Below are 13,712 nucleotides of genomic sequence, written 5' to 3' on the forward strand. Positions count from 1 at the left end.
TGAAAGGTCTGTCAGATATCAGTATCAGTCTGATATCTAAAATTTAGCCGATATTTGGCAGTGTCTGTGTGCCCATGTGTCAATCCTAGTTTGTTCACAGTGCATCAATTTTATCTTTTTGAACAAACTAGAGGTTAAATAAAAGTGGAAATGGAAACAAAATACGGTTGTATCTTTACACGCCCATGCAACAATTATTTTAGAACCCAGTTAAATACATTTTGTTATTAATTTTTAAGAAGTTAAACAGTAATTTCAGATGTTTACTATAAATGAACAGATCCAGTGTTTACTGTAATTCCATATATCATATTTTTTTCTATCGTTTTACCATTTACCAAGATGCCCTTTTAAAAAAAAATCTCATTATGGACAATTTAATAGACTAGTCCCTATACCCCCTTGTTACTCGCTTGCTAGACAGTAACACTAGCATCTCTTCCACCAGGCGTCCGTCTGTTTGTTGTTTATTCTAAATACACACAAAACTTATTTACACCCAATAGTGTTGGGATTGGAGTGTGTTTGCCAATGTCACCATCACTTTGTCAGAGTGAACTTTAGGCCTGTGCATGCCATGGAAACTCTGTGTGTGTTGTAAACATGCTTTGTTGGACGTCTGACCAAGCAAACAGAGCAGGTCAGCTAGCCCCTGTTAGCATCTGTGTTAGCATCTCTGTTAGCTTCTCTGCGCCTCGACAAAAAGGACTTTATGATCCATTTCACCGCTCCCAGAATGCCCAGTAACACTGAATCAAAGCCAAACAAGGAGCAGCTGACAGCATTTTTTTCTAATAAAAAGACAAAGCTGGCAGGAGTTTGAATTGAATTGGATCTTTTATGCGTCTGGCAAATGAAATTATGCTCTGCAATTGATATAAAAACAGAAAACACCCCGTTACTTGCATCATCTATCAAAAGGTGTTGCTTGTTCATTTCAAATATGGAGTAATATAAAGTAGAATGTAAGGTTTCCTATGGTTTCATCAGTTTTACCATTGCAATTAGGAGCCATCATTGTCAGATAAAAGTACACCAGACCATTAGTCTATCTCAGAAAACAATCTAGATTAGATTTGGTAGATTAAAGAAAATTGGGGATAAATGTAAAAAGAAGTGAAGAAAAAAAACAAACAAACAAAAAAACACAACAGGCAAAACTGAGGTACAAGCTGCTTTGCATTTTAATCATTTGGTGTACAATAGAATCTTTGAGCAAACAAGCCAGAATGCAGTGGAGATCAATCGTGTGTATTCAAATATCTATCAAACTAAGTGCTTTTGGTCATTTTCAAACTGGTTACATTACTCAAGTGTGATGGGGGATATGTTTTTTACAGTTTTATCTTCCATCTGGTCTTGAATGTCTTCCTACAACAAAAAACACATTTTAAAGATTTCAGACTTGTTTTGTGCCAGTTTGCATAAAAGTGAGTGGAATCCCTTACCATGGCACAGTGTGTCTCTGCCTGTGTAATGCTGTTTATTGTTCTGTTGTAGTGGAGACTGCCATTGGAAAAGGCAGAGCCTCACAGCGCAGTGTAAGCTGCAACAGCAGGAGAGACATTTGTCTAAATACAGCAGTCAGGAGGAGATATATGCAAAGAGAGACTGATGCATAAATATGAAGGAGGAGAATATTTCACAGCCATACCTCTGGGAGTTTAATCTTCACATTGATGCTGTCTGCTGAAGCAGCAATAACCGACGCAGAAACCTCCTGCGTGGCATTTCTGTCCTCCTCCTGGGTGCAGCCTGTAAGAATGGCCATACCTGGGATGTATCTGGCAATTCTGAGAATAGTAAAAAGCTCTGTTAACAATGCATATGTATGACACCACTCCCCCTGTCATATACTGTTCCCCGGCTGCTGTGGTGCAAAAATCATTTTTCAGTTTTTATTCATCTCAAAGTACTCATCTGAAATGGCCCATTTCCTCTTCTTCCAGACTAACCTACCTTCTTCCCTGCGCTGCCATGGTCTCTGGCATCTGGTCCCAGCGGAAGACGGCCTGCAGCTCCCTCATGCTGCCAGAGGCCCTCACAGACACAGAGTAGGGCTGACACTCTGCTCCCCATGCAGCGTGAGCCTGGAACAAATACAAGCATTATCTAAGCAGCTTTTGCAAACATTCAACCTCTAATGTTAGCACTATTGAGCCTGTAGGATTTAATTTAAACACAGTATTACAGTTACATTTTATAAGTGAATTACTGAAAAGAGCTTCTGTAAAATCCATTCACTTTATCTGGCATTGTAAAACACCTGCTTTCTCTAAATGACAGGATAATATTTTGTGGTTCAGTTTACACTGATACTCAGCTATAGTTTAGTGTATAGCAGTAGTGTACAGAATTTTTCTATCCTGATGTTTTTATTTCACTATTTTGTCCATAAATCAAGATATGAACATTGATGACAGACAAATCGGGCGCCTTCTTCACCAAGATCGCTCCCACTAGCACTAGCAACAGGTTTGATTGACAGCGTTGACTGCTAATTGCTAAACTAGCGATGCAGGTGGGAAGGGACAATACCTTAAACAGCTTTGCTCTGGATTGGCTCCTAGCCACTGCAGCCACAGCAGTGTCCACACACATCTTCCAGTTGGTGGCCTCTCCCACCTGGCTGACGATGAGCTGAGTGCTCTGGCCCTCCTCCGCAGGCGTGTAGTAGAAGGAGGCTTCGTAACCCACGGCCTTCTGACTGCTGCTCACTGCCAGCACTTTGAAGTTCAGCACAGGCACAGGTGGAGCCTCCATGCCCTATGGGTGCATGGGCAAGATTTTATTACCTCCACTGTCAATCATTTAAGGCTCTGACAGCATGCAAATTAAATAAAACAACATAAAAATAATAATAATAATCATCATAATAGAACATTAACAGCATCAGTTTAATTTGTAAGTTTAGATTCCAGGTGTGGCAAGAGATCTCACTCAAGTTTGGTCAGAACTGTGTAATACTTCATATGAGATAACAACATATGCCAGACCCTTCCTTTTATATGTACAAATCCAAATGTGAATTTTCTCAATGATTGATAGCCCACGTCTGACCTTATTTGAAATATGTTACTGTTATGAAACTAAGAACTGGCTATACTTCCTAATCGAACCATTCCTACCTTAGTTTAAGGCTCTAAAATTCACCACATTTGTAATTGACTTACTAACCATTTCTTGTACATATTTCTAATTGTGGCTCGATATTGTTCATAACTGACCCTTGATTGTCTGTCCTGCTGCTCTTGAGATGCGCTGGTGCTTGATTGACGGCCTTCCTGAAAACACAGTGGAAAAGAGATCAATGGATGTGACTGCAGTAGACAGTGTATTATTATTATCTTTATACGGTCTGAGTCCAGCACAGTGAGAGGTAAACCTGATCACACCTTGGACATTGTTCTCAGATTGGCAAGGAGCTGGCGTACATTCATTGCAACTGTGTCTGGGGCTGCGTTAATCTCCACAAGGATCTTCTCATCAGCTGAAGTTTGTCGGACTGAAACATGCCAACCAACATTGTTAATACATATTTACGTTTATTACACATATGTTATACAGTATTTATTTAGATTGCACATTTTTAACTGTGCTAGCATGGAAAAACTAATTTTAATTCCAGAATGTATTTTTCCCCTCATCTAAGTTGCTTCTTTAGTTCTAACAATGTTCTGATAAGTCACTGCCTGAAATATCTGCCTGAAGGGAGGAGATAACTACACTGAAACTAACACACCCTATCCTGTTTACTCTAAGGAGTAACTGTTATTAGTTATGTCCATTGAACTACTGTACTATATAATAATTACAGTCGCTGTAGTTATTAGCCTAGTTGTTGTTCTTTGCTTCTGGATCAATAAAATCTATGTCTTGTAACAAATGCAGTTATATGTGTGCTCTGAGAAGATTTCACTGTAGTGCATGTAGTATTAGCTATAGTAATCGTCTCATTTGACTTTATCTGATCAGTTTGTTAATTTTAAGAACTTTTGAGTATGTCATTCTACTTTTTCTGATACACATTTTCTGATATATACTATGTAAGTTGCCATACCTGGTACTACTTTGAAGGCAACGTGTGTGAACCCGAGGAAGTAGTACAAGGGGTACTCCTCCTGGCAGAACTCTCGCTTCAGCTCGTACTCTAAGCACAGGGATACTCCATAGGCGGCGCTCTTGGAGCACATGTTTACAACTGGATTCCACTTATTAGGCTACAAGACAGAATATGCACCATTTATTTACCATTAATCACTATTAAGCAGCTTCAAAAATCTGTTAAAGCATTGTGTAATTTTTTTTCTGGTGAGGGAGAGGGGGTATGTGATTTCTCTTCCCAGAATGTTTTACCTTAGGGTTATTTATTTGGTTCACATTCTGCTCGTTGGGAAAAACTGGGATCTTTTTAGCTGCTTCTGGGTTAATGATGTTCCTTGAGATGGCATATGCATTGGAACTATTTGAAGAACAAAAAATATAACTTTATAATACCCCTTAATTTCATCTTTCCAAGAATATCGATAAATATAATAAAAAATCATTGTTGTAATGCTTGAACAGTGTGTAAGAAATATCACCTGAAAGAGAAGACTTCAAACTCTCTGTTGCTTTGAGGGATCTCAAGTTCAACTTTCCACTCACGGATATTGATCTTTGCAACAAAATTCCATGGGATAGCAACAGGATTTATGGTCTTAATCTCAACAGCGGACTGGAATAAGTCAGTGTTGATGCCGTAGAAAAGCCAGAAATTCTTGGTGTATCTACAAAAGGACAGATAATGCACTCCAATATTTGCTTTGCTTTTCTTCAGGCTGATTTCTTATACGATGGACTTTGCTCTATTTACCCAATGAAGCCATCTGTCTTCACTGTAGTCTCTGAAGAAAGCAACTCTCCAACATTCTGAGCTGCTTGTTGGTTCAATGCAGCTTGAGCTTTGTTAAATAAAACAAATGAAAGACATAGTAATAATGTTTACCAATACCTGACCTATTTTGCTTTGCTATGAAGATCTTACCATTGACTGAGAGGCTGTTTACAACATGGTAGTATTTGCTGATCTCGAGTGGGAGACCAAGGGTTGTGGCTTGGATATAGCGAGCTTCAACAGTCAGGAATGGCAGGACTCCATGCCATGAGAAGCCTTGGATTAGCTGCTCAATCATTCTCCACACAAAACTGTCTTTTCCTGCAGATGGGCTGAGTGCCTAGAGATGGTCATTGAAAAAAATATATGTGTACTCAGTTATGTCCGTAAGTAAGAATTTTTCATTGTAAAGTAGAGTTTGCAAAATTTCAAGCTCAATTTTGATACACAGGAAAAGGCTTTAAGGCTCTTATATAGTCTCCAGATATTCAAAGTTTTAGTTTTGTGCATTATTCATTCAGTCCACACCACACATAAAAATAATTCATATTGTGTTATGCACTATGTATAGACAGTATAGAGTGATGGAGGCAGGCTGCCAATTGGCCTCTCCGACCATCACTCACACAAATGAGATCAGGCATTCTTAAGGTGTTGTGGCCTTATTCATCCCCGGTTCCATATTATTTTCATACACTAACATTGGATAGCATTTGATTTTTTAACCATTGTTGTTGTACCATAGATAATCTCACTGTGTGACCTTACCCTCATCATCCACTCCACAAAGTCCTTGTTTAGATCACTGAAGTAAAACTCCTGTCCTGATGCACGTGTATAAACACTCAACAAAGGCTTGTCATTTGGCAGTGTTTCCCACTTTTTGAGCTGCAAGATCATTACACTTTGTGAGATAAACAAATACACGAGGGTTGTACTTTTTTACATTTCAAATACTTACAACATTAAAAATAGCCTGGAAGTCAGTCATGCTCAGATCTCCTCTAAATCCTTCGATGCTGGCACCGAACAGATCTCTCAGTCCCTCTGGGCGGATACCCAACTTGAGAAATGAAGGAAAATATTTGGATGGTGTATGATGTTGTGGTTAGCTGCTTGTCACTAGATTTTGGCGTACCTCCACCAGCTGCAGGATCCTCCCGATGAAATAAAAGTTCCATTTCACCATCATTTCAGCTGGGATGATCTGTGAAGCTCTTTTCAGTATGAAGGCCTCAGCGGCGGTACCAATCAGGAAGTCATCTGCATTTAAGAACAGTTTAAGCATTATGGTGTGTACCTTTTCTTTGAATTAGCAAGAAGCATTTCCATAAATTTAGTTTTTGAAAAATTTACTTCTAATAATACTAACTACTTCTGTTTATCATTATGCTTCTTATTTATTGCAGCTCATGTTTTTATAATAATGTTCATTGAAAGGGGTTTATTGAGATTAACCTACTTTTTTTTTATAATAGGTGACCTTAACTAATAACATCATAAACTCCATCAAGCAGAAGGTCATAGTGTTTGTAAACATACCGTGGAACCAGTCCATGCGTACTGCTCTACTGCCGAGGTAGCTCAGGCAACCAAATTTCGGGGCCAAGATTTTCACAGCAACACTGGCAGCAGTAGATCTGTTAAAAAAAAATACAGTTTGACACATTTTCTGATGTTGTTTGCATCAAAATGCCAAAAACAAACCTGCTCATATGAATATTACAATAGTGTATGCACAAGTATACTTACAGATACTGGTTGTCTGGTGTCATTGCTCTGGACAGGGTCCTAAAGTATGTGTTTGCGAAGTTGACCACCTGCATGTCTCTCTCCTCCAGCAGGTGAGCGGTCACCGTGGAGACCAGGGCCGTAGAGGGCTTAGCGTCAAACATGATCATGAGAGCCAGCATCCTGAGCTCAGATTTAAGCTCACGGTTCAAGAACAGCTTTAGAGTCCTCTGCTGCACCTGAACCACAACATGGAAAATGGAAGGTAAATTAGATGTGTAGCTATGACTATGCATTGTAGTGTAGTGTTAAGATACCAAAATTTTGAACTTGATTTGATACTAAGCAACAGGCTGTCAACTGTACTTTTCTACAGAAAATAATAGTACTTTCTTTAAGTTACCATGTGGTCTATACCATTTCTGAGAAAGCTCAAAATCATTCTAAAACTCTCCATAAAAGGTCAAATTTATTTGTTATTTGTTAGTATTTATTTCAGATTTTTATTTTATTTTATTTTTGTTTTGTTTGTGGATTGATACATGCTCAAATTAGCATCTGGTTTTGATACAAGTGAATAAATTTGTATCTGATTTTCAATAGTAATAATATACCAGGGTAACCACTCAAATTACTTTTTATTCAGTCTTTAAATGGGCACTATGTGCAGTGTCTGGCGGACGGTCTGACACATGCTTGTCTCTATGGAGCTAGAAAAAGTTTAATGGAAAAAAAGAAAGAAAGTGCGTGATGGGCCCTTCCTCTGAAAAGTGACATTATGCACCTTTAAGAAAAATGTAGATTTATTGTTTGAAGTAAATATGTTGAAATTCATATCCACAATTGTATATACACTAGGGATGGGCATTCGATGAAATTTTCTTAATCGATCGTCGGAAGAATTAACGATCGATTATCGATTAATCATTAAAGTTTTTTTATATTAAAATGATCATCATTATTATTACTATCTGCACTACTAATCTGCATAAATAAATTAAACTTTACGACATATAAACCGTAACGACTCTAGAGCCACATCAATCCGTTTATTATAATGTGTTTAATTCAGTTTTGCGCAACTCTCACAGAAATGAAACTTAAAACCGCATCGCTAATTTGCATTAACTAAGCAAAGAAAAAAAATCAGCTCTTGTGCGCTGATGCGGTTCAACTTCTGTTGGATTAAAAGACATGATTCAGGTGAATACAGGTTAGTGTGACCATATTTGCGTTTGTCAAAACCAGGACACAGTACGGGGGGAGGGAAGTGGGGACTTGTCATCGACATTGCGCGACTCTTACCTGGCAAACTTTTTCCCACTGGACACCGAAACATATGTGCTGCTTTGTACACTTCACATGGCCTCACACTTGTCCCGAACGCAACGGAAAGCGTGGAATTTCTTGTACAAGTCATCGTTAATACACATTTGCGTTTCGTTACATTGCAGACTGACCGACTGTTTGTGTCTCGCTCCTTCTGAGTGCAGAGAGACACATGTACGGACCTGTTTGGTCACGCTACGCACAGCAACCTACATTCGGTTTGTCGATTAAAATTAACATAATCGATGAAATTCTTAATGATCAATTATCAATTAATCGACTAATCATGCCCATCCCTAATGTACACATGCTATTTTGTGTTTTGTTCCTCACGCCAATTATGCTATCACAAAGTTAAAAGGGCTCTATACTTGCGTATGCGTAAGATGTTACAATCATTTTGCAATAAAACCAAAACCACTTTCTTTAATGTTTTGAGATCTCAGCAGATGTTAGTTGAAGCCATTCGGGTTCTGTTGCAATTGTGTTGCTATTTTTATCCATCCATTCATTTCATTCAGCTTATCCGGGGCCGGGTCGTGGGGGCAGCAGTCTTAGCAGGGACTCCCAGACTTCCTGGACCAATAGGCCAGCCGAGAGACATAGTCCCTGTAGCTTGTCCTGGGTCTTCCTCGGGGCCTCCTTCCTGTGGGACCTGCCCGGATCATCTCTCTTGGGAGGTCCCAAGGAGGCATCCGGAACAGATAGCCGTGCCACCTCAGCTGGCTCTTCTCGATGTGGAGGAGCAGCGGCTTTCTCTGAGCTCCTCTCATGTGACTGAGCTCCTCAGCCTATCTCTAAGGGAGTGTCCAGCCACTCTGCTGAGGAAACTCATCTTGTACGTTTGTGTCCGCAATTTTGTCCTTTTGGTCATTACCCAAAGCTCATGACCATAGGTAAGGGTAGGACCATAGATTGATTGGTAAATCAAGAACTTTGCCTTCCGGCTCAGCTCCCTCTTCACCACAAGGACCTGATACAATGACCACATCACTGTCGATGCTGCACTGATCCGCCTGTCAATCTCATGCTCCCTCCCTCACTTGTGAACAAGACCCTGAGGTACTTAATCTCCTTCACTTGAGGCAGGGACTCCCCACCCACCCAGAAAGGGCAAGCCACCTTTTTCCGGTCAAGAACCATGGCCTTGGGCTTGGAGGAGCTAATCTTCATCCCAGTTGCTTCACACTCGGCTACAAACCGCCCCATTACACGTTGCAGAAATGAAATCCTGTGGTCCCCAAACCGGATCCTCTCTGGCCCCTGACTGCACCTACAAATTCTGTCCATAAATATAATGAACAGAACCAGTGACAAAGGGCAGCCCTGGCGGAGTCCAACATGCACTGGGAACAGATCTGACTTACTGCCGGCAATGCAAACACAGCTCCTGCTCCGATCATACAGGGACCGGACAGCCCTTAGCAAGGGGCCTTGGACCCCATACTCCCAGAGCACCCCCCACAGGACACCACGAGGGATACGGTCAAATACCTTGTCCAGATCCACTAAGCACATGTGGACTGCTTGGGCAGACTCCCGTGAACCCTCACGCACCCAATGTATTTTTAATCCAATAGAAATCCATGTTACAACCATTGGGGTAGCTGCTTACATGAAAACAATCCGATTATTTTGATCCTGTCCTTACCCCATGAGGGTCCCTGGCTGTGATCAGTCTCATAGCCTGCACAGCTGCGCTCACGACCCGTGGTTCCCTGTCCACTCGGTTCGGGTTAGGGTCCACATCAGGCAGGAACTTGTTGATGGTTTTGAGACTGCGAGGATGACCTGCATTACCCAGCGCTTTCAGGACTAGAATCTTCTCCATCACATTGTTATTTCTGATACTCTCCTCTGCCATGTTCAAGAGTGGCTAAATCATCATAAAGATACATATAAGTTATAATTTCACAAAATTTGCAGTGAAACTTAACATGAAACAATATTTATAATTGATAAATTAATATAGTTACCCTGATGGCCTCCTCTGGGCAGGGGTTGTTGTAGGCACAAAGTTTAAATACCAGGGAGCCATAGGACAGCACCACAGTTCTTCTTATGACAGGATTGTTGTAGGTCATGGTGAGGAATTTCTTGATGAATAAGAATATACTTACATAAATATATCAACATTATAACATTCAATTATCATAGAATATGTATCTTTAATCTAACCTCTGCCATCTTGAGCAGCTCTGGAGTTGCATCGAGGTGGTTGAATGCTCGCACAATGACAGTAATGGCTTCCAGTTGATTTAATTTTTCCTCCCGAAGAACACGTTCCAGGAAAGTCAGGATTCTGGCATCGTTAACCTCAACAACAGTGTGTAAGAACCAGTTCCTATGGAAAAAATGTAAATAGCTTTTAACATCTTTTTCATTTAACTCCGATGTTGGTCTATCCTCTTCAATCTAGTAGTGCAAATTAGATCCAGACTGACCTCTCATCAGAGTTCCCTTCCACATCTGCCCACATCTTTTCCAGTTGATCCAAAGGAATGACTCGCAGCAGCTGGTACAGTTTGATGGTATCTTCAGTTGTTGCACTGTCAATTTGGTGTCTGTTTGCTTGGGCCAGACGTTTGATCAGCTCTTTAGCCTATGAAAATTGTGTCAATGAGCAGTTTTTTAAATTATTGTTTGAAGCTAACTATAATGAATGAATATGAAGGCTACCTTAGATACAGGCTTGTCCATCTTCTGCATTGTGATTGGTACATTAGCCCAGTTCTTCACCACTTTGTATATGAGGTTTCCTCTGTTCTGGAGCTGTCTCTCCTGAATCCTGGGGATGTTCTGAGTTTTGGCCCCCTCAGATATGAGCACCAGCTCCTTCCTGTAAGACAGTGTAGGACTGTTATCACTGTTATCACTTCATAAAAGAGGAGGAAAAAGTGCTCCTCTCTTAATCAGTTGACTTACCTGGCCTCCATCTTGAAGACACCTCTCTTCACATTGAAGGGAGTGAAGTACTGCAGCTCCAGGGCTTGGGCTTTAGTGATGAGTCCTGCATCCTCTGCTCCTTTGATGTTGTATGTGTATTTAACAGTTGAGAAGGTAGACTCACCCCTCTGCATCAAATGCATACAAAAATAATCTTTATTTTGACTAATGAAAGCAATAATAATGCCTTTAGTGGAGTTTGCAGACCTGCTTGGAGTCCTTGTCCTCAAGGGCTGTAGCCATTCCAAAGTAAAAGGCAGCCTTTTCCCTGCAGTTGGTCACATCTACCACTTGAGTGAGATCCATGACTTTCTCCTGGTCATTTATCTTCACTGCATAACTGCTAAAACACTTTCCATGGATGCCAACCTACAAAAAGCGTATGGTTGATTGTTGGTGTGAGAGAAGTGCATGCAGAGGAGATTAACTTAAAGAAACAAACAAATCTCACCTCCTCAAGTTCGTAGATATCCTGTGTGGTTTTGACCGTGACTTGGAAAAAGCTCAGGAATGCTCTGATAATGTTGAGCACAGTATCGGCCACCTCAGAGGAGGCTTTGATCTCACCCACGTTCCCTGCAGAGTATGTGAACTCAATGGGCTTTGCCAACTGATCAGCAATCTCTTGGGCGAGCTGGTCAGCTGCCACAAAGTTACTTTCTGGGACACCATTGAACTCCTCAAAGACTACATTGGAGAACTGTAGAAACAAAAGAGCAGTGTTAATGCTGCTATTGTGTCTCTTTGTATAACCACAACCATTATTACCAGTACCCATGATTCAGCTTGCAAAATCTCTTGTAGATGTGTGACTATCTTCTTTGCTTTTACTACCACAATCCCCACTACTATTTTTTATTTTTATTTTTTTTTAACTACTTTATCATTCTGATATTGCAGATTGCAGAAATTGTATTTTATTATATATTAAATTACTTAAAACACTTTATTTCCACTATAAATACATTTTAAAAACACTGTAAGTTATCAGCATGCATTATTTTGTACCTTCAGATTAAAAGTGTCAGCAGAAGCACCCTCAATCGTGACTTTGGACTTCAGTCTTGCACCGGACTCAGCATGGTTTGGGTTGCCCAGGCCAAATTTGACCCATCCTTCATACTGGTACTCATAGATCTTATTAGGGTTCAAGTTGAGGTCTGTAAAAAAATGATGTTAGTATGCTATATATATATATATATATCAAGCATACTAACATCATTTTACAATAGGGAGGTGGAAGGACTTACCATAGCGTGCATTCTCGTTGCAGACTGAAAAATAAAGTAAAGGGCTATTAGATGCTTATTAGATTATTAGATTTTCAACTGCACAAACTGCTAGAAGGCACATTTGACAAATCTATAAAGAAAACTAGTTAAATAAAAACATATACAAAAGTACAGTTGTATAAATAAATATATATATAATCTATTGAAACTTGTCCTGAGGTTGGAGCTTCTTCATCAAGAGCAAGTTTTTTCTAAGCCAAACCTACCCCAGATCTCTTTACTGGCCAAGGTACCCGCCAACACAATCAACACAGTAAAAAAAAAAAAAAAAAATGTATAGGGAGAAACATGTCTCAGTTACCACACTTTTGAGTGACTTTAAAAGTTCCAATTTAAGATCTAAATAGGAACAGAATAAGATATTCAATTGAATGAACAAATTAAAAAACCCAACTAACAACTTTACAATAGTTACAAAATGATAAAGATGAAAACTCACCGGCCAGAGCCACCAGGCAGCACAGAAGTAGGGCCTGCATGGTGAGGACAGCAGTGGGATGAGACTCTGAGCTCTGATTCTTTTATACTCACTTGTATCTCCTTCATGACCCTTATTTCATTAGAGTAAACATCATGTGTCAAAGCCAGGCTGACCACTGTACACCTGGTTACAGTGACATGCAAACAAAAAGTTAGTTACAACAGTTACAAAGTCACAAAATCAAAGCCCTGCCACAAAGTGTTGATTTATGTTTGATTGATCTGATTGTCAGTGTCATCTAGATCCAAACCAGTGTGTAAACAATCCTGCTCTTGAACATTATTGGTAGAGTGGTCAGATCCACAGGTTGGCTGCTGTGATTAGTGCTCCCACAGATGAATGCTGTCATTGTGTCCTTGGGCAACACACTAAACCCACCTCGTCCTTAGTGTCTGCCTACACTGGGGTATGAATGTGTGTATGAGAGGGTAAGTGGTTTCTTGATGTAAAGCACTTTGAGTGCCCTGAAGGTGGAAAAGCACTATATAAAAATGTGACCATTTACCAGTAACTTACAGCCAATTCTAATAATGCTTACCAATCACTTTTATATGAGAGACTAAAATATTTTCTCAGAGAAGAAAATTGAGAGTTGTAGATTCATGTAGTAGTAGCCTTATTTAGACAGATATATCGGCTGGCCGATATTATTGGCCGATATGGGCACGTGGAGATTGCTGATATGGGCCGATATTTCATGTGGGCATGTTATACCTATAAAGCTTAGACTCTCTACATTATGTTCATTTAATCCAATTTACAGACAAATAAATGTCCTAATATGTGGCTCCGCATCAGTATTTATCTGTGGTGTAATTTGTCTGTGTCTGTGTCCCTACTGTCCCTGAACACCCCCCCAGAGTCACGTCACTTCACTCACGTGCTATTGTTTACACCCGCAGAGGTGCGCAACACTGAGATTATTTTCTTTTTACGGACAATCGGTTTGAGTCTGGATTAAAAGTACATTTATTAGTGCAGACTTGTGATGTGAGGAGGAGCCTGTGTGAGCGGTGAGTGTTGGAAATACATCGACTTTGAAGCTAGTTTTGGCTAT

General features: G+C 40.1%; 1 protein-coding gene across 1 annotated transcript; it reads right to left on the reverse strand.

Annotated features, from left to right (window-relative positions):
- Positions 1–1,178: 1,178 nt before the first annotated feature.
- On the reverse strand, positions 1,179–12,653 carry vtg3 (vitellogenin 3, phosvitinless). The gene is made up of 28 exons (XM_020924741.2): positions 12,614–12,653; positions 12,133–12,156; positions 11,891–12,042; positions 11,334–11,582; positions 11,090–11,251; positions 10,862–11,010; positions 10,616–10,775; positions 10,381–10,538; positions 10,115–10,280; positions 9,913–10,032; positions 9,588–9,812; positions 6,629–6,846; positions 6,419–6,516; positions 6,015–6,139; positions 5,838–5,939; positions 5,645–5,764; positions 5,027–5,216; positions 4,856–4,943; positions 4,584–4,769; positions 4,357–4,462; positions 4,061–4,220; positions 3,396–3,505; positions 3,228–3,284; positions 2,539–2,766; positions 1,960–2,090; positions 1,655–1,793; positions 1,449–1,546; positions 1,179–1,371 (listed from the first exon to the last, which is right to left on the reverse strand). The coding sequence occupies exons 1-27, from the start codon at positions 12,651–12,653 to the stop codon at positions 1,484–1,486; spliced, it is 3,726 nt and encodes a 1,241-aa protein (XP_020780400.2). The 3' UTR covers positions 1,179–1,371; positions 1,449–1,483.
- Positions 12,654–13,712: the final 1,059 nt, after the last annotated feature.

Source organism: Boleophthalmus pectinirostris, unplaced genomic scaffold (assembly GCF_026225935.1).
Source record: "Boleophthalmus pectinirostris isolate CB_2022bp ecotype Guang Dong unplaced genomic scaffold, ASM2622593v1 HiC_scaffold_7, whole genome shotgun sequence".
Taxonomy (NCBI): domain Eukaryota; kingdom Metazoa; phylum Chordata; class Actinopteri; order Gobiiformes; family Gobiidae; genus Boleophthalmus; species Boleophthalmus pectinirostris.

Excerpts from the sequence above, each read along its gene's own strand:
- vtg3 (XM_020924741.2), bottom strand. The coding sequence starts at position 12,653 with ATGCAGGCCCTACTTCTGTGCTGCCTGGTGGCTCTGGCCG. Across the intron at positions 11,583-11,890 it reads CTGACACTTTTAATCTGAAG|TTCTCCAATGTAGTCTTTGA; the intron begins GTACAAAATAAT and ends TTGTTTCTACAG. Across the intron at positions 9,813-9,912 it reads GCCCAGAGGAGGCCATCAGG|CCACTCTTGAACATGGCAGA; the intron begins GTAACTATATTA and ends ATGATGATTTAG.